Source organism: Schistocerca piceifrons, chromosome X, assembly GCF_021461385.2.
Source record: "Schistocerca piceifrons isolate TAMUIC-IGC-003096 chromosome X, iqSchPice1.1, whole genome shotgun sequence".
In the NCBI taxonomy this organism is placed as follows: Eukaryota; Metazoa; Arthropoda; class Insecta; order Orthoptera; family Acrididae; genus Schistocerca; species Schistocerca piceifrons.
In genome coordinates this window covers 82380669-82399717 of record NC_060149.1, presented here as the reverse complement: position 1 = coordinate 82399717, position 19049 = coordinate 82380669, and the positions used below count along the sequence as shown (strand labels likewise).

Sequence of the window (19049 nt, the reverse complement as noted above, 5' to 3'; positions counted from 1 at the left end):
GCAGTTTTCCAGGTTTGTGATTACATTTGAAAGTGTCAAAACTAGTTATGTAACCTTTTAAAAATTTCATTGTTTTAGTGACTGTGGCTTGACTAGCACTTACGGTGTCGAATCAACATTTTAAATTTCATTCAGTCACACTCCTTGATGACAGTTATATTGAAATACAAAATGCAGTAATTATAATCTTGCACAGAAGTGCACTAGGTGCCTGAAACTAGTAAAGAAATAAAATTTCTTTTGTGCAACAGCTTGCTGATTTTTTCAACAAACTTGGCTTTGTGTATAGTCTTCCACAGCAGCTTTGCAAAGTGTACAGGCAGAAGTCACGTACTTTCAAGTATTTCACTCAAACAAGCATTAAAATTTGTTGTTTATGTTTTTCTGTCTTCATTCGTTTGTAATTCCTTGACCGAGTTGAATAATTCCTCAAAATATTCGATTATCCATCACCACAGTTAGCTAACTGAATGGACCCTCCCATGATGTGTCTGTGTGTGTCTAGACTGCTCCCTGTACGTACACATTGGCAAGGGATGGGTCAGCGGCCATTCAGCACTGTGTGGTCCTCAGTAGAGTCAGTATACACATCCACTTATTGGTACAGCATAACACTGTTTGTATTTATTCTTTGTTTGTCAGAAGGCAGAATGATTTTTCATACAATACTGACACAATCATTAAACTGTTCAGAATGAAGCATCTCCAACTAACATTGTGCAGATCAGAGATTCAATTTGCACTTCCTGCCTTTATTAATTTGTAAACAAAGACTGCCAAGACTTTCCCATTCCTAATACCATAAACTGTACGAGATGAGACTCAAGTGTTTATGATGGTCATGAACACTGATGACATGAAATACCAAGTCTTTCCAGAACAGATGCATTAATCTTTTGGCCTCTCTCTACATCCAGGTAGGTTTCCCTTCGAGACTGGGACCTGCCACCTCAGACTACCACCGCAGATGTCGGACAAATGCCACACTTCCAAGCAAGTCATGTACACTCGACTCAATTGCCAAAATAGAATGCTTGAGGGAATAACAGACATTTATAAGGCAAGAGGACACAGTGTTAGTGTTTTTAGCCATAGAAGTCTTAGACATACCATGTATATCTGCAGAGAAAGAAAAAGATTGTCTGACAATCCACAAGAAATCAACTGTCACAGCAGTAACATTCGTGTCCGGAAAGTGAATGTAGGCGACATGCAGGACAAAGACTGTCCAACAGCCATAACCAAAAAACCAAATGAAGCGACCAGCTTTAATGGTCTAGTTGGACAGGTGCATCCCTCTCCCCCTTTTTCTTCCTTCTCTCTCTGAGTTGATTGTGGGTACCACATTTGTATGGGTTTTTCTATCTATTTAATTTATACATTTGTCTTACACTTTTTTTCACATTCCACTGAACACAGGCGCGGCTCGTAATTAAAGGCTCTGAGGCGGAGCCGCCCCAAAATATATGTTAAAGTAAATTTCGCAAGAACGTATTACATAATTTAAATTATCAGGACGAATTTCGCATATTTCCCGTTCCGATTAAAATAACGACGGTCAACATTTTTGGAACTGTTTGTATCGATAGATGTTTTCCGAATGGTTAGTAGTGTTTAGGCTGCGCCTTGAAACGTCCGTAAGCTGCATGTAGTAGCGGTTTGGGGGCGTGGCTTCTACAAAGTACTGCTCTTTATGGGCGACCCGAAGGCTCAGAGCTTGCAGCCTACGGGTGTCGTACCAACCACCACATATTTTTCACGTTCCGCTATCTATGTAATAAAGGAATGTAGAGTGGCCAAAACTTCGCTATCCAATCTCTGTCTCTGCATATCTCTACTACGCTTCGATGCGTCATTAATCGACATTTAGTATTATTGTTTTGATAATGTTTTACATAGTTGTTTTGTTTCTGCTATTGGCTATTTTATCCACATTTAGAATAAGTTTGCAAATATCCCGCCAGAGTGCACTACACTACAGTAACGTACCAGTACTGCCATCTAGCGAGAGTTTCATAAGTGGTTAGAGGACAAAACGCGCGAAATTTGTCCCGTTACTTTACCTTCCTTGCTTGCTGAATGCTGATGCTGACTGCTTTTGTTGATACCATGTGATATTAGCAAGTTTCTTTTTCGGAGTATATTTTGCAGGATTTTAGTGAGTTTTACTTGCTGGTGAATACCTGCAACATACCGCGAGTGTGAAACAAGCGCAATATGAATTCAGTGTGCAAATTAATAGGTAAAAACTTGGAACACGGCCATAGGATGAAAGTGAAAGAACTTGGTGCTTCCAGACCCACATTAAAGATCTCTCCGAAACGCGTCTTTTCATATGATTTGCTGCAAAGTGTCAGAAAATGCAATAATGACGTATAAAAACACTAACCAAAGATTTTAACACGAAGTTAGCTTCTAATGATATTTAATACCTGATTATAGAAGATACAGTACGTAAAATTATGGGTAGAGCGTGATCTGCCCACCCCCTCCCCCTGAATTCTTAGTTGTTTACGTCAGACTAATCTGTAGCGTAACCCGAGGTCTATGTTGGCTCTGATCAATAAATGCCACAGCCTTCCCCCGTATAGAAACCACGAGCCGCGCCTGACTGAACATAAAAATAAATTGTAATACAGTTGTATGGAAATACTGGAATGATTACCGGGACAGATAGAAGTATCTATGGACAACATTTGGCAACATGCTGGAAATCACAAAGAATGGAAAACATGAAGAACCAACTAGAGCCTGTTTTGTCCAGATGATTGGCAAGGACTACAGTCCTTAGGTGCTTCTGTTATTGTAGGATGTATTTATGTCATTTACCAATGGAATTTCATGCAGGCATTAAAATCCATTATAGACCGTGGAAAAACAAGGGCTCCAGCATCACAAATAAGCTCAACAAGCTCCTGAACAGTGATTGATCTGATCAGTTATTAAAACAGGGAAACTATATTCCATTTCAATAAACAAGTTTCATTCAACACCACACTTATTTAAAACTGTTCAATGGCCATAAGTACCACAAGTAGCCAAGGTAAAAGTACATGACACACTGACATGGCTGTCATAATTCACTCTTAAGTGTGCAATACTCCAGCACTCCACAGCAAGCAATTATCTATCTACCTGTAAGTACTGGTCTGACCAAGATGAAGTACTGGCTTTTCTGTGCCAGCTTTTAGATGAATACAAATATGGAGTGAAGATAAAGCAAACTACATGAAGCAAAGTGGAACACTGCATTCACAGTACAGATCACACAGAATGTCCCAATTGAGTGACAAGGTCGTGGACACGATGCGAAATGGAATCATTCAACAATCGGATATGCCCTTGTCCTCTCCTCCTCCTGTACAAGAAAGGTGGGTATGGAGTTTCTGAATCATCTACCAGCAACAGAACATCTTCACTAAAACCAATGTCTGTCTATTGCACTGAATCAATGACAACTTTGACTGTTTGAAAAGAGTAAATATTTTTGGAATACAGATACAGAATACTTACTGGCAGATTTAACTTGAGAAACCTGACCAGAAAAATACTGATTTCAAGACTTGATAGCATTATTGAATCCGAACTTGTGCAAGTTGGTTTATGCAAGACTCCAGCCCTCTTAAAACATGAAGGACGATCTGCTTTGACACCTCAGACAGCCAATGTATCTTCTATCTAGATAAAAATTCCCATTTTCTTCCTAAAAAATTTGAAGAGCATCTAACAAGGGGAGGGTCTGACCTGTGGGTCACAGATTTTGATCAAGTTTTGCAAGGATGGTCTATAATGAAAATAAAAAGATAAGTGTTTTCGCTTTTTGCTAGACACTGCCTAGTTAAAAAAAAAAAATCGAAGTTGATGATAGAAAACCTTATTTTCAATGCTAGACACTCCCTAGTTTTAAAAAAAATCAAAGTTGATGATAGGAAACCTTATTTTCAATGCTACACACACATCGAAAGATTGTCTAAAAACAAAGATTTTTTATTGATAAACATAATATACAGTCCAAAATCAATGATGTTAAGAGTTAGTTATGTTTCTGTGTTTTCATTCTGTAGCTAGAGTACCTGTCATTCTATGAGTCTAGTAGAGTGAGGTCAGTGGTCGGGTTTCCAAGACATTAGACTACCAAACCGCTGGTCTGTGTTTGATTCTTGGTCATGACTTCTTTTCCATTTAATATATTTTTTTAACATATCTGATAATATCCTGATAACAGGAATACCTTTATTTGCCTTTTTTTCGGTAAAACATTAGGAGGTGTGATTAATAATTTGATTACTTATTTGATAAGTGTATACAATGTATTGAAAGTTATCTTCATCATGATAAATGATGTGCTACGATAGGAATTTCGTAGAGATGATGATGATGATCTGATCTCCACTGTGAAATCAATGAAATGTGCCTATTTTTGTCAACTGAGGGATGTTTACTTTTTCTGACACATAAAGAATTTCATTGCATGACTTCAAAATCATGCGACACAGCAGCAGAGCAGAGAATTACAAGATAGGGTGGACAATACCAAAATTCGGGTGTTGGTCCATAACCAGTATCCACGCCTGTCTTTCAAGATATGCTTTTCTACCTTAGCACACACCCAAACTGATATCTGATAGATGTGCTTTTAGTAATGTGAATCAGATTTGTTTCCCATGAACAATGTACCAGAAAACATGTCAATGCAGAGAGATTTTGTTCACGTATTGCGCATGGTGCAAGAAATATTTTTGTTTTGTCTGTTTGTAATAACTATTTTTGACTTATTTTGTATCTGCATCAATAATTCTATGTCAGTTTGTAGTGTTCCTTATACAGTGTGCTGTATCTAGCAAGGAAATTCTTCTACTATGCTTACATATTTCAGTTGCATGAACTTTTGAACGATGTTGTTTAAATTGTGCTTGTGAATTTAAATAAGTACTGAAGTGATTGTTATATAATATACTATAAATGGCTTGTTCCATAATTTAGGAACATACGGTTAACTGTAAAAGACGTGGTGAAGCCCTGCAAGCTACAGAAGTAGCGTGGCGGAATCGAAAAGGTGTGGCTGGTGCGCAAGTGGCAACTCGTCCTTCGTGATGAGCAAGGAGTCTGGGCTGAGCAGAGCTGTGGTTAACTTCTCGCTAGCAGTAGCGGATCATTGTGGCTCATATTCCTGGAGTTTTGAGGCCAGACGAGCTTATGGGCAGTAGTTATGGGCCTTGGATGCTGCATTTGGTGGTATCATTATCAGGGCATAGTTTCTGGCCCTATAAATATAATTCCAACACCACGAAGATATGTAACAGGCAGAGTCCAACAGCACTGCTATGACTGCACCACTGCTAGGTTAATAGCCGCTGCAAAATTACGCCACCAGTCCCACCAGCCTTCCACTAAATTGTTTATATTTGGCACTCTGTAAATGGACCAGGTATTTGCAAAATTTTGTTTATTTTAATAATAATCATGGTGTTACTAGAAAAACTATCTTACACCCATGATTCTACCAAATCACAAACCTGGACAGAAATCCTATCATAATGAATTTAATTCCACATGTCCTAATTTATTATGAGAAAGTGGTTGAACTTCAATTTAATGTTGTGTTGTCATTTGTGCAGGCAATTACACTTTTGATTAGGTCAAAAGACTGCTTATGAAAGAAAATTGTTATTTAAAGAGTTATAGTTTTTTGTGCTCACTTAATTAATAATAAGAATACTTACAATTTCTCATACATACTGGTGTAGTTTTCTTAATGAGCATGGTTCTTCAAACCATGAAAGTTTAAGGGTCCTCATGTACTAGGCTACTTAGTTAATGAGCAATGCAAAGGCTCCTTCAGAACCAGTGTAGTTAGATTTGCATTCTGTTTAATTGCTTCAAATTGAGTTTAGGAAAGAACCGTTTACTGTGTTATCTATTCTAATGCAAGTTGGTTAATGCACAGTGCATAGGCATACAGACCCTGTGCTAAGCAATGAAGTAACGGAGTATGATCATTAGCAGACCCCTGATTAAAATTCAGAATCATTTCATTTCAAGCTTTTCCCTGTTCAGTACTGCTACTAGTTTCATGTGTGTTGGTATTTGGTTTTATAAACTGTTGCATCTAGTTCATTTAAGGTATGTGTTGTTGAGAGGAATATATTGCTGTTTACTATCTCATTGGCCATTTGCTTATCTGACTTACTAGTTAGTAGCACATTTATCTGCAAGGTTAGGTAACCGTGTTGTAGTGTGAACAGATATAAAGAAAGACTTTAGTGGGTGTGTCAAGGAAGATTAAGTTCACCTTAGCACTGCCTTCTGCTTTATCATTTTGCTTCACACAAGAATGCCTAATTAGGGTGGCAACCTATTTTAATATGTAGTGTTACAGCTTGCTTTTATGCAAGTTGTTGGTGACAGCTTCGCATAAAGAAACATGTTCAATAATCAGAGAGCCTTGAGAGGTAGCCCACCTTTGCATTCAAAGGTGAGGACATGAGATCTCTGTAGGTACAATGATGTTCAAGGACATCACTACCTACGACCTTTGAGATGGTCCAGAGTTAGCATACCATGGTGTCTGATAGAAAATCGTAGAAAATATCGAGCCTCCATTTTTTATGGGAAGGGAGCAGTGTTCATATCCCAGGGTATGTGCTCACCTCCAGATTTTCTTTTTATCCATATCTAAGGGTTCAAAGAGATACTGGATCTGAACAGTTAATTTTTTTTTATTCATGAAACTTTTATTTACTGTATTGATAAAAACTCTCTTCTTTTGAGACGTATAAAAATATTCAAAGCAGTATGTATCAGTGCCATCTGAAATAGAAGGGCCTTATGCAAATCTACAGCAACAATATTTCGAACAATCAAAAGTTACGTAAAAAGTAGACACAATTTGGAAATAAAATTATGTAATTTTGAGGACATTTTCTCCATTTTACATTTAAAATATTGCTCTAATTTACATTCAGAAAACTAGCACTCCAGGGTATGAAATACCCGAGCTGTGCATCAGCCTTTGATCTTTTCTGAAACACCAAAACTGGTATTATTCATTGTGCTGTCACAAATACAATGACAGTGGGCAAATGCTCATTTGAATCTCATTTCCTAGCAGTGGGCTGTCCATATTTTTCAGTTCATTATCTTTGTGTAACAATTTGTTAGTTGCAAATGAAAGCATGAAGAGGTATAATTTTGTCGTACATTTAATCCTCTTGACTCGTGTATGAACCAAGCTGCAGCAAGTGTGGTTTTTTAATGGAGCAATATACATTCTAATGCCATCTGAAAGCTCTTGAAGAGATGAGTACAATGATATAACAATTGGTAACGTTTACACTGAAATTTTCCGAGCAATGTGCCAACATTGAAAGGCAATATGGCCAGAATTATTTATGATGATGATGAGGATGATGATAATAATAATAATAATAATAATAATAATAATAATAATAACCACAGCCTTTCTGTTAAATATCTGCCTCACATTACATTTTATAACATTATGTAATTTTTTGTATTAAGAACAGCTTAACTTGATGTTTTAGCAGTAATGACCTGTTTCTTTCTGCAATAAGTTGCACATTTTTCCAGAGTAGTTGCATTATGTATCATAATGCTGATATCTAGAAGAGAGAACTTACTTGTCTTCTGATCAGCACACCCTTCCACCGGCTTCTCAGCTGTCAAGTTCGAGGGCTCCTCAGGATACGAAGGCTGTTTCACTTGAGGTTCAGGACATGGTACCTCAGTGACAACAGCTCGCCTGGGATCAAGAATAGCACAGTCTTCCACTATCATAATATTTGACCGAGCTGGTGATATCCTATCTTCGAGAGTCAACTGTGACAAACTCGTAACAACATCGTCCACAGATGTCTCCTGAATTGCAGTTAGTTCTTCTTCACATTCATTAGCACTATGCCCATTGCTATCACCCTCCAGTTCAACATATCCAGCACTCTTGTCAACAGACTTGTTTTCTATTAATTCATACTTTTCTATTTCCCTCTCCAATTCTGCCTGCCTTCGAGCTTTTTTCTTCATTTTCTTCCTCTTATTTTTGGAAATTTTCACAGCCGTGTTAGGGCTCTGTGCTTGAAATTCCTTGGGAGCAGCACTCACTGAAAAAAAGTTAAATTTGTGTTAATATCATAAAACAAGTTAATGTTGCTCCCACACATTCAGGTTAGTCAACAACAATTTATATATTAGTCAAAGTAAAGATTATATACAGTACATGTATGAGATGGTAAAACAAATGAAGCTATTACTAAAATAATCTTCCCCTGCAGGGAAAACTCTGTCAGTTGGAATAATGCAGGGAAGAGTGAGTGTGTGTGTGTGTGTGTGTGTGTGTGTGTGTGTGTGTGTAGGGGGGGGGGGGCCTTGCACACTAGTTTTCCAGGACATTGTCCAATAGCAAGAGTTCAGTAACCTTTTCAAAGTTGCTTCTGTGCTTGTCAACACCTCAGCGCCTTGACTATACAGCAACTGGTAATCTTTACTCCTGAAACTTACCCAGTACCACATTATTTATGCTTCATAATTGAGAAATAAGCCCAAAGAACTGCATTTCATTAACACACCCAGTTCTGCTGTGTGCCTTCTCTTCACTGTTTATATTTCAGCAAATACAGTGTCAGTAAAATAAAAAGGTAAAATAAATAAATTTCATCAGACAAAAATTTCTGAAGATCAACAGTAAAATTTTGCAGTGGTCAGATGAGAACAAAATTAACCCTGGTCTATTGTTACAGAACATAAATGGCTATGTCACAATTTATTCAAACTAATACTGTGAAAAAGATAGATTGTTACTCACCATACAGCAGAGATGTTGAGTCGCAGACAGGTACAACCGACAGACTAGTAACACATGAGCATGCAGTGCAGTTTGGAAGGTGGAAAGAAGAGGAAAGAAGAGGAGCATTAGAAGACTACATTACCCAGTCTCCATCCTTTTCTCTCTCTTCTTTCCTGCATTCTACATGTTGCCTTCCAAACCCCGCCATGTGCACATGTCTCCAGTAATAAGTTTGTTGTGCCTGTCTGAGACTCAACGTTTCCACTATGTGACGGGTAGCAATCTATCCTTTTCACAATACTGTCATTATTACATCCTCTATTTTCCACTGTATTATTCAAACTAACTTAAAAATACTGCAGTATTGCCTGAATAATTCACAGTAAAGTAAATTCGTCAACTGCTGTGTCTTTAATGATAGAAACTGTTTCACAATCCTCATTCAACCCAAATCAGATGTCGCAGTCACATCACAGTTCTGGCAACTGAATGATTTACAGAATTAAGATTCTTTCACTTCATGCCAATGGCCTCATAAAATAGGATAACTGAGATCCAATAAAGTGTGAACCCCTAAGGCTAGAATGAGCATATAAGTGCCTTCACCGCAAGACCATCCATTGATTGAATCAGACTGTCCACATCTAAGGAGGTCTGACATAATATAAACCACTGTCTTAAAATTTATAAAATGTACTCAAACCAAATATGGTTTGCTCATTTCATGATAGCCTCCTCCTTCATGAAATACTTAACATTCTGGAGACAGGTCAGTCCGTATCCAAGTGATACCTGCATGTCAGCTGTTCGTGGCGTAATCAAAGCATAATAAATTAATGCCATTATGAGGAGAGACTTACAAGTACTTGCAAAAACAATGAAAGGGAAACACTTTTCAGTACAAATCATTTTATGGTTTCTCAGAACATTTGCCTTCAAAATTTATACATTTCTAAACATATTCAAACCAAATCTGGACAATTTTTTTCCACTGCAATGTTGATACTGGTACATCAACAAGGCTAGGATTGTACAGCTTCTCATAGTGGTGAAAAATCATCATCCCTGCATTTTTTTTTTTTTTTTAACCAGATCCAACAAGGAGTCGTCTTAAGGTGATAAACCAGATTAATCAGGGAAAAGAGACAATCATTCTGCATTTTTCTCTGTCAAAGAACCAACTTTTTGACATGCCAAATGACAGCTGGCACTGTCACGATAAATAATTACCTGCCTTTCCCTGTTTTTCACAATTTCGTTAATGACTCGTAGCAGACAAATTGTCACATACTGTTCAGCATTAACTGTTCCTGCAAGCAATGGTCACAGCACGTCCAGTGCAACCACAGAAACAAACGACAACTTTCTCAGATGTTCTATGTGCAAGAACTAATTTTGTCAGTTTCATTTTCTCTCAGAACATCTGATACTCATTTCACGATTTGTACAAATAAATCCAAGCTGTGGCACCTGTTAAGGTCTTTGAGCCTTTCCTCACACAAACTGGTACAATCCAGCTATTACCAAAAGTTGAATAATTCCAGCCACTGTTGTTGAGTTAGGCCTTTACAAAAATTGGAAAATACAATAAAAACCTTACTTTGACATTTCCATATTTTCACAACTTTTTTTTTTTTAAGAATATCAACTAAACATTTTTAAAATCACAGTGATGTCACAGCTCATGAGAATCCTCTAGTGACCATTTATATGAACTTGTCTTCTACAAGCGGAGCAATAGTATGATTATTTCAGATATTCAAAAGAAAAAAACACATACTTATTGTCCGATTTAATACGGGAATTGACCTACAAAAGTTGGATGAATGCAGACTAATGAGCCATCTGAAATTCGAACAGTTATGAACAAGCAGTGGGCAGAAAACATACAATCCACATTACAAGAGGATGCACATTAAAGGTAAGGAATAAATATTAAACATGTCTTAAATTTACATTTACCCCAATACAACAGAACATAAGAAAAGAGAAAGAAACTTTAATATGTCAACAAATTTTGTCAGGAAAAAATAATAGTAAGGGTAAAAATGGAGTGTCACCCTCAGAGACTACAGCTATAAGAGTGAAGTAAAATAAATATTCAGCATTTCCGATCTTATCATTATTAATGTTAACAAAACTATCTGCAAAATGGCCTACAGACAGAAGAAATAGTGCATCCCTATTGTAGAGAAACAACTGAAAGAGTTGAAAACAAATAAGTCACCAGGTCTGGAAGGAATCCCTGTTCACTTTCACAAAGAGTACTCTATGGCATTGGCCCCATACTTAGCTCACATTTATCGTGAATCTCTTGCCCAGTGCAATGTCCCTAGTGAGTGGAAAATAGTTCAGGTGACTCCTATATGTAAGAAGGGTAAAAGAACACATTTTAAAAATTACAGACCAATATCCTTAACACTGGTTTGCTGCAGAATTCTGGAACATGTTCTGAATTTGGATGTAATAAATTTCCTAGAGACCGATGAACTTCTGTCCCTGAATCAGCATGGTTTTCGAAAGCATCACTCATGTGAAACTCTGCTTGCTGTTGTCTCACATGATAAAAAATGGTTCAAATGGCTCTGAGCACTATGCGACTTAACTTCTGACATCATAAGTCGCCTAGAACTTAGAACTAATTAAACCTAACTAACCTAAGGACATCACACACATCCATGCCCAAGGCAGGATTCGAACCTGCGACCGTAGCGGTCGCTCGGCTCCAGACTGTAGCGCCCAGAACCGCACGGCCATTTCGGCCAGCCTCACATGATATACTGCAAACTATGGATGAAGGGCAGCATGAAGATTCCACATGTCTAGATTTCTGAAAAGCATTTGACACGGTACACCACTGCAGACTGTCAATGAAGGGACGAGCATATGGAATAGGTTCACAGACATGTGAGTGACTCCAAGATTTCTGAAGTAACAGAACCCAGTATGTAGTCCTCGATGGCTAGTGTTCATCAGAGATGAGGATACTGTCAGGAGTGCCCCAGGGAAGTGTGATAGTAGTCCTATTGTTTTCTATACACATAAATGGTAAGGTGGACAGAGGGGCAGCAGTCAGCAGTTGTTTGCAGATGGGAAGGTGTCAAAGATGAGTGACTGTAGGAGAATACAAAATGACTTCGAGAAAATTTCTAGTTGCGTGATGAATGGCAGTAGCTCTAAATGTAGAAAAAATTTAAGTTAATGTGGATGAGTAGGAAAAACAAACTAATAATTTTTGGATACAACATTAGTAGTGTCCTGCTTGACACAGTCATATCATTTAAATATCTGGGTTTAACACTGCAAAGCAATATGAAATGGAATGAGCATGTGAGAAATGAGGATTGTGGTAGGGAAGCCGAATGATTGACTTCAATTTACTGTGAGAATTTTGGGAAAGTGTGGTTCACCTAAAAAGGAGACCACATATAGGATGCTAGTGCAGTCTATTCTTGAGTATTGATCGAGTGTTTAGGATCCACATCAGGTCAGATTAAAGAAAGACATTACAGCAATTCAGGGGCGGGCTGCTAGATTTGGTACTGATAGATCTGAACAACATGCAAGTGTTACGGAGGTGCTTCAGAAACTCTAATGGGGATCTGTGATGGGAAGGCGACATTCTTTACGAGGAACACTATTGAGAAAATTTAGAGAACTGGCATCTGAAGCTGACTGCAGAACGATCCTATAGCTGCCAACATACATTCTGTGTAAGGACAACAAAGACAACACATGAGAAATTACAGCTCATATGTAGGTATACGCTGGTAAGCCAAAACAGTATGACTACTTGCCCATCGTAATTTTGGATGCCACCTGGTGGCACTGTGGGCATGTGACACATTAACAAAACTACATAAGCAGAGCAGACACGGACAGGGGGTCACCCTAGCAAAGGTATGGGCTGCAAATGGGGAAATCCACTGACATAAGCAACTTTGACAAAGGGCTTATTATTATGCAGAGCTGGTGAACGAGCATCTCGAAAACAGTGAAGCTAGCTGAATGTTAACATACTACCATTGTGAGCATCTACAAAAAGAAGTAAAAAGACAGTGAAACTACCCCTAGGTGCTAAACGGTTGGACATCCATGACTCTTCACAGAATGTGGGGTTTGGAGGCTCATCTGCTCTGTAAAGTAGGATAGATGATGATCTGTGGCATCTCTGCTGAAAGAGCACACTGCTGGTGCACACCCAAGTGATTCAGAGTACATTGTTCATCCATCATACATCGTTGAACATGGAGCTCCGCAGCAGACCATCCCTACATGTCCACATGTTGACCAAACGACATCATCAATTATGATTACAGTGGGCACGGGACCATCGGGATTCAACTGTCAGTCAATGGAAACGTGTCAGACCTTCAGGTGAATCATATTTTTGCTGCACTAGGTCAACGGTCTTCTCTACAAATGCTATCACAGAGGTGAACAGTGGCTTGAAACATGCAGTGTACCATGGATGCAGGCTGCTGGGAGCAGCAGTATGTTATGGGAGATATTCTCCTGCACTGGCATGGGAACTATGGTAGTAATTGAAGACACACTGAGTTGCAAACCACATGCGTCCCTTCCTGCTTGATGTCATCTTTCAGTAGCGTAACTGGCTGTGTCTCAGAGCCAGAACTGTGCTACAGTGGTTTTAGAGACATTATAGTGAACTAATGTCGATGGCTCAGTGACCAAATTTGCCTGATGTAAATCCTATGGAACCCATCTGGGTCACTATCGAGCACTATCACCATATACATAAATCACCAGTCCATTATTTACACAAATTACACGGTCTGTGTATAGACATTAACACCGCATACCTCCATAAACCTACCAACAACCGTACAAACATATCATCATTTGACCATAGGGCAGACTCCTGTATGGACGACATAGAAATAAGCAGACCTGGCATAGACAAGCAGCTGAAAGATTTGAAAACAAATAAATCACGAGGTCCGGATGGAATCCCAGTTCTATTTTAGAAAGGTTGCACTTATCGTGAATCTCTCACCCAGCAAAAAGTCCCGAGTGACTGGAAAAAAGTGCAGGTGAATCCAGTATACAAGAAAAGTAAAAGAACGGACCTGCAAAATTACATTACTTCTGTTTGCGGCAGAATCCTTGAACACATTCTCAGATTGAATATAATAAACTTTATTGAGGCTAAGCAGCTTATGTCCAAAAATCAGCATGGTTTTAGAAAGCATCACTCATGCGAAACTCAGCTTGCCCTTTTCTCACATGATGTACTGAGAACTATGGATGAAGGGTGAAGAGCAACAGGCAGATTCCATATTTCTATATTTCTGAAAAGCCTTTGACACGGTACCCCACTGAAGGCTGTTAATAAAGCTATGAGCATATGGAATAAGTTCACAGATAAGTGAGTGGCTCAAAGATTTCTTAAATAATAGAACCCAGTATGCTGTCCTTGATGGCGAGTAATCTTCAGAGACAAGGGTACTGTCAGGAGTGCCCCAGGGAAGCGTGATGGCACCGCTGTTGTTCTCTATATACATAAATGATTTGGCAGACACGGTGGGCAGCAGTCTGCAGTTGTTTCCTAATGATGCCACGGTGTACAGTAAGGTGGTGGTGGTGGTGGTGGTTAGTGTTTAACGTCCCGTCGACAACGAGGTCATTAGAGATGGAGCACAAGCTCGGATTAGGGAAGGATTGGGAAGGGAATCGGCCGTGCCCTTTCAAAGGAACCATCCCGGCATTTGCCTGAAACGATTTAGGGAAATCACGGAAAACCTAAATCAGGATGGCCAGAGACGGGATTGAACCGTCGTCCTCCCAAATGCTGTACAGTAAGGTGTCAAAGTTGAGTGACTGAAGGAAATTAGAAGATGACTTAGAGAAACTTTCCAGATGGTGTGATGAATGGCAGCTAGCCCTGAATGTGGAAAAATGTAAGTCATTGAGGATGAGTAGGAAGAACAAACCTGTAATGTTCAGATACAGTATTACTAGTATCCAGTTTGATACAGTCAAGCTGTTTAAATATCTGGGTGTTACGTTGCAAAGCAATATGAGGTGGAACGAGCATGTGAGAACTGTGGTAGGGAAGGCAAATGGTTGACTTTGGTTTATTGGGAGAATTTTAGGAAAGAGCGGTTCATCTGTAATGGAGGCTGCATAAAGGACACTGGTGCAACCTATTCTTGAGTACTGCTCATGTGTTTGGAATCCTTACCAGGTCGGATTGAAAAAAAGACTTCGAAGCAATTCAGAGATGGGCTGCTGGGTTGTTAACAGTATGTTTGAACAACATGTGAGTGTTACGGAGATGCTTCAGGAACTCAAATGGGAATCCCTGGAGGGAAGGCGGCATTCTTTTCAGAAAACACTATTGAGAAAATTTAGAGAACTGGCATTTGAAGGTGACTTCCAAACAATTCTGCTCCCACCAACATACACCACACATATGGGCCAAGTACATATGATATGAGAATTTAGGGCTAATACGAAGGTGTACAGGCAGTCGTCTTACCCTTGCTCTATTTGCGAATGGAACAGGAAAGGAAATGACAAGTAGTGGTACAGGGTACCCCCACCATGCACCTTATGGTGGCTTGTGGAGCATCTATGTGGATGTGGATGTGGATGTGGATGTAGATGTAGATGTAGAACAAACTGTCGGATCCCTGATATGCAGAATCGGTGATGTATTTTGTTCCAAAGACAGAGAAACAAGTCATTAAGCAGGTGGTCATAATGTTTTGGTTCATCAGTGTATAGACAGTTGTTTTTCCCTTGCTCTATCTATGAGTGGAGCAAGAAAGGAAACAACTAGTAGTGGTAGTGGTACCCTTCGCCACACACTGTGTGGCAGCTTGTGGAATATGTATGTAGCTGTAGATTTAGACATGAAGCAGAAAATGTGAGTGGAGGAAAATCAGTAAACTGAACTCTAAAAATGAATTTTTCAACTTCCACAAAAGATAAGCAACAACAGTGTATTACTTACTATACTGTTCCAAGTGTTACCAGTTTGCTAATGTCTGCAGTGGTGGAAGAGATAACAGTGTCATGTCTTACTCTATATTCGGTCACTGGCAACCACAGATCTGAAATGTGGTCAATTCCACAGCCTACTCTAAAATTCCAAGTCATTCTAGATGTCCATCAACAGCTGCCACACACTCACAGAATGTCTGCAACATTTACCAGTACATTACAGTTAAGAGGTCACACCATTAAGCTTTTCCGTAAGTAAAACCACACTAACCTAGGATAGGTGGCAATTGGTATTCAGTATCATTATGTGACAGAACACACCTATGTCAATTTTATTTATAAACAAAGTGTAACGTATTAAGTGTGAGGAGGCTAGGCCAAGCATCGTGCACTTTCTCACACTGCAAATGAGTACACAATTACAGTCACTCTACAATTGGTAGGAGAACAACCAAAAATTGGTATGCTCAAGTGAAACTTCCCTAAGAGAAGCTCAAGTGGGCGAAACACAAGCTTTCCTGAAGGCTTCTCACAACCAAACATTTCTTTATTCACCCTTGGAAATAGATTTATTTTTCTATAAACTGCTCCTGAATAACCTCCACAAAAATACACTCCTGGAAATGGAAAAAAGAACACATTGACACCGGTGTGTCAGACCCACCATACTTGCTCCGGACACTGCGAGAGGGCTGTACAAGCAATGATCACACGCACGGCACAGCGGACACACCAGGAACCGCGGTGTTGGCCGTCGAATGGCGCTAGCTGCGCAGCATTTGTGCACCGCCGCCGTCAGTGTCAGCCAGTTGGCCGTGGCATACGGAGCTCCATCGCAGTCTTTAACACTGGTAGCATGCCGCGACAGCGTGGACGTGAACCGTATGTGCAGTTGACGGACTTTGAGCGAGGGCGTATAGTGGGCATGCGGGAGGCCGGGTGGACGTACCGCCGAATTGCTCAACACGTGGGGCGTGTGGTCTTCACAGTACATCGATGTTGTCGCCAGTGGTCGGCGGAAGGTGCACGTGCCCGTCGACCTGGGACCGGACCACAGCGACGCACGGATGCACGCCAAGACCGTAGGATCCTACGCAGTGCCGTAGGGGACCGCACCGCCACTTCCCAGCAAATTAGGGACACTGTTGCTCCTGGGATATCGGCGAGGACCATTCGCAACCGTCTCCATGAAGCTGGGCTACGGTCCCGCACACCGTTAGGCCGTCTTCCGCTCACACCCCAACATCGTGCAGCCCGCCTCCAGTGGTGTCGCGACAGGCGTGAATGGAGGGAGGAATGGAGACGTGTCGTCTTCAGCGATGAGAGTCGCTTCTGCCTTGGTGCCAATGATGGTCGTATGCGTGTTTGGCGCCGTGCAGGTGAGCGCCAAAATCAGGACTGCATACGACCGAGGCACACAGGGCCAACACCCGGCATCATGGTGTGGGGAGCGATCTCCTACACTGGCCGTACACCACTGGTGATCGTCGAGGGGACACTGAATAGTGCACGGTACATCCAAACCGTCATCGAACCCATCGTTCTACCATTCCTAGACCGGCAAGGGAACTTGCTGTTCCAACAGGACAATGCACGTCCGCATGTATCCCGTGCCACCCAATGTGCTCTAGAAGGTGTAAGTCAACTACCCTGGCCAGCAAGATCTCCGGATCTGTCCCCCATTGAGCATGTTTGGGACTGGATGAAGCGTCGTCTCACGCGGTCTGCACGTCCAGCACGAACGCTGGTCCAACTGAGGCGCCAGGTGGAAATGGCATGGCAAGCCGTTCCACAGGACTACATCCAGCATCTCTACGATTGTCTCCATGGGAGAATAGCAGCCTGCATTGCTGCGAAAGGTGGATATACACTGTACTAGTGCCGACATTGTGCATGCTCTGTTGCCTGTGTCTATGTGCCTGTGGTTCTGTCAGTGTGATCATGTGATGTATATGACCCCAAGAATGTGTCAATAAAGTTTCCCCTTCCTGGGACAATGAATTCACGGTGCTCTTATTTCAATTTCCAGGAGTGTATGTACCATATCCCCATTCAGTGATTTAACAGGCTGCTTTGATGCAGACCTCTCTCTCTTTACGAAAAGATCATCAACACAAGAAGATAAGTTTTCAAAAATTGAGTTCATATTATGTTACTTTCTCAAAACTTATGATGTGATCTTCAAAAAGTCTTAAAAAAATCAGATTCAGTTTCAAGATGATTAAAAATAGAATGCACCGAAAATGAAACAACAACACAGAGAAAATGAAGGATTTCTTTTATCTGATCTTTGGAGGTTATGTGACGGGTGCTAAGTTGGACTTGTCATGGTCTGAATCCATGTATCCTTGATGATATGTGGCACATGAGACAAATGACACACAACATATTACTCCACAAATTTAATTGGTAATGTTTACTGACAGATTCGGGTTAATTGTCTGCACTGCTACATTACCAAATCAATGCCACTAAGAGTTGCCAGCCTCGCTTTGACCCACAAGACAGGGCTAAATTTCACAGGAAACACTCCAAAGTCTGACCACTGGACTGTAGAATGTTCACCATTAACAGTTCAATACATCGTCTTAAACTGGTTATTGACAACTGTCATTAATAATTACCATAACAATAAAACAAGAACACAGTTCATAGTCAACATGGAAAATCACTCAAAAACAGCACAAAGTCCAGCACTTTTATCTACCACCACCTACAGCTCCATGCTCTGATCTAAGGCCTCGTTTAACCAAAAAATTCCCTGCTGACTAACCTACAAGACTTGCTGAGAAGGAATACTTTGCAAATTCTCTGTATAGGAATATTAATCCTGTTAATCACAGGGCATAATTAACTCCACAACTTGGAAATGATAGACACTTTACAACAATGGCTAAAGGAACTAAGGGCACACAGATATGGCCAGGAAATGACTTGTTACAAAAGGATAATAAGGAGTGATGCAAACCTGAAGAAATGATGATGATGATGATGTGCGACTGAGGAAATACAGAGAACTTTTTTCAGGAACATGGTATGATGTTCCTGTTGCCACTCATTCACATGATCAGTTTTCTGTAACAGTTCTTATATTAAGTGAATCCAATGTGAAATGATAACTGTAGTGAATATGACACAATATCTAATTGATAGGTCAGAGCAGTAAAATAATGAAGATGATGAGATTAGAGTACTCACAGCACACTCACCAGTGTCCTTGCTGAATATGACCAAGTGCATTTAGTCTCTCTCTCTCTCTCTCTCTCTCTCTCTCTCC

At 40.2% G+C, this 19049-nt stretch overlaps 1 protein-coding gene across 2 annotated transcripts in view; it reads right to left on the bottom strand.

Annotated features, from left to right (window-relative positions):
• LOC124721118 (SRSF protein kinase 3-like) overlaps window positions 1-19049 on the bottom strand; it is a 396756-nt gene that overhangs the window by 112192 nt on the left and 265515 nt on the right. For both annotated transcript variants that reach the window (XM_047245935.1, XM_047245934.1), the window contains exon 8: window positions 7641-8120. In XM_047245935.1, coding sequence (XP_047101891.1) covers window positions 7641-8120 — 480 coding nt within the window. The remainder of the gene's footprint in view (window positions 1-7640; window positions 8121-19049) is intronic.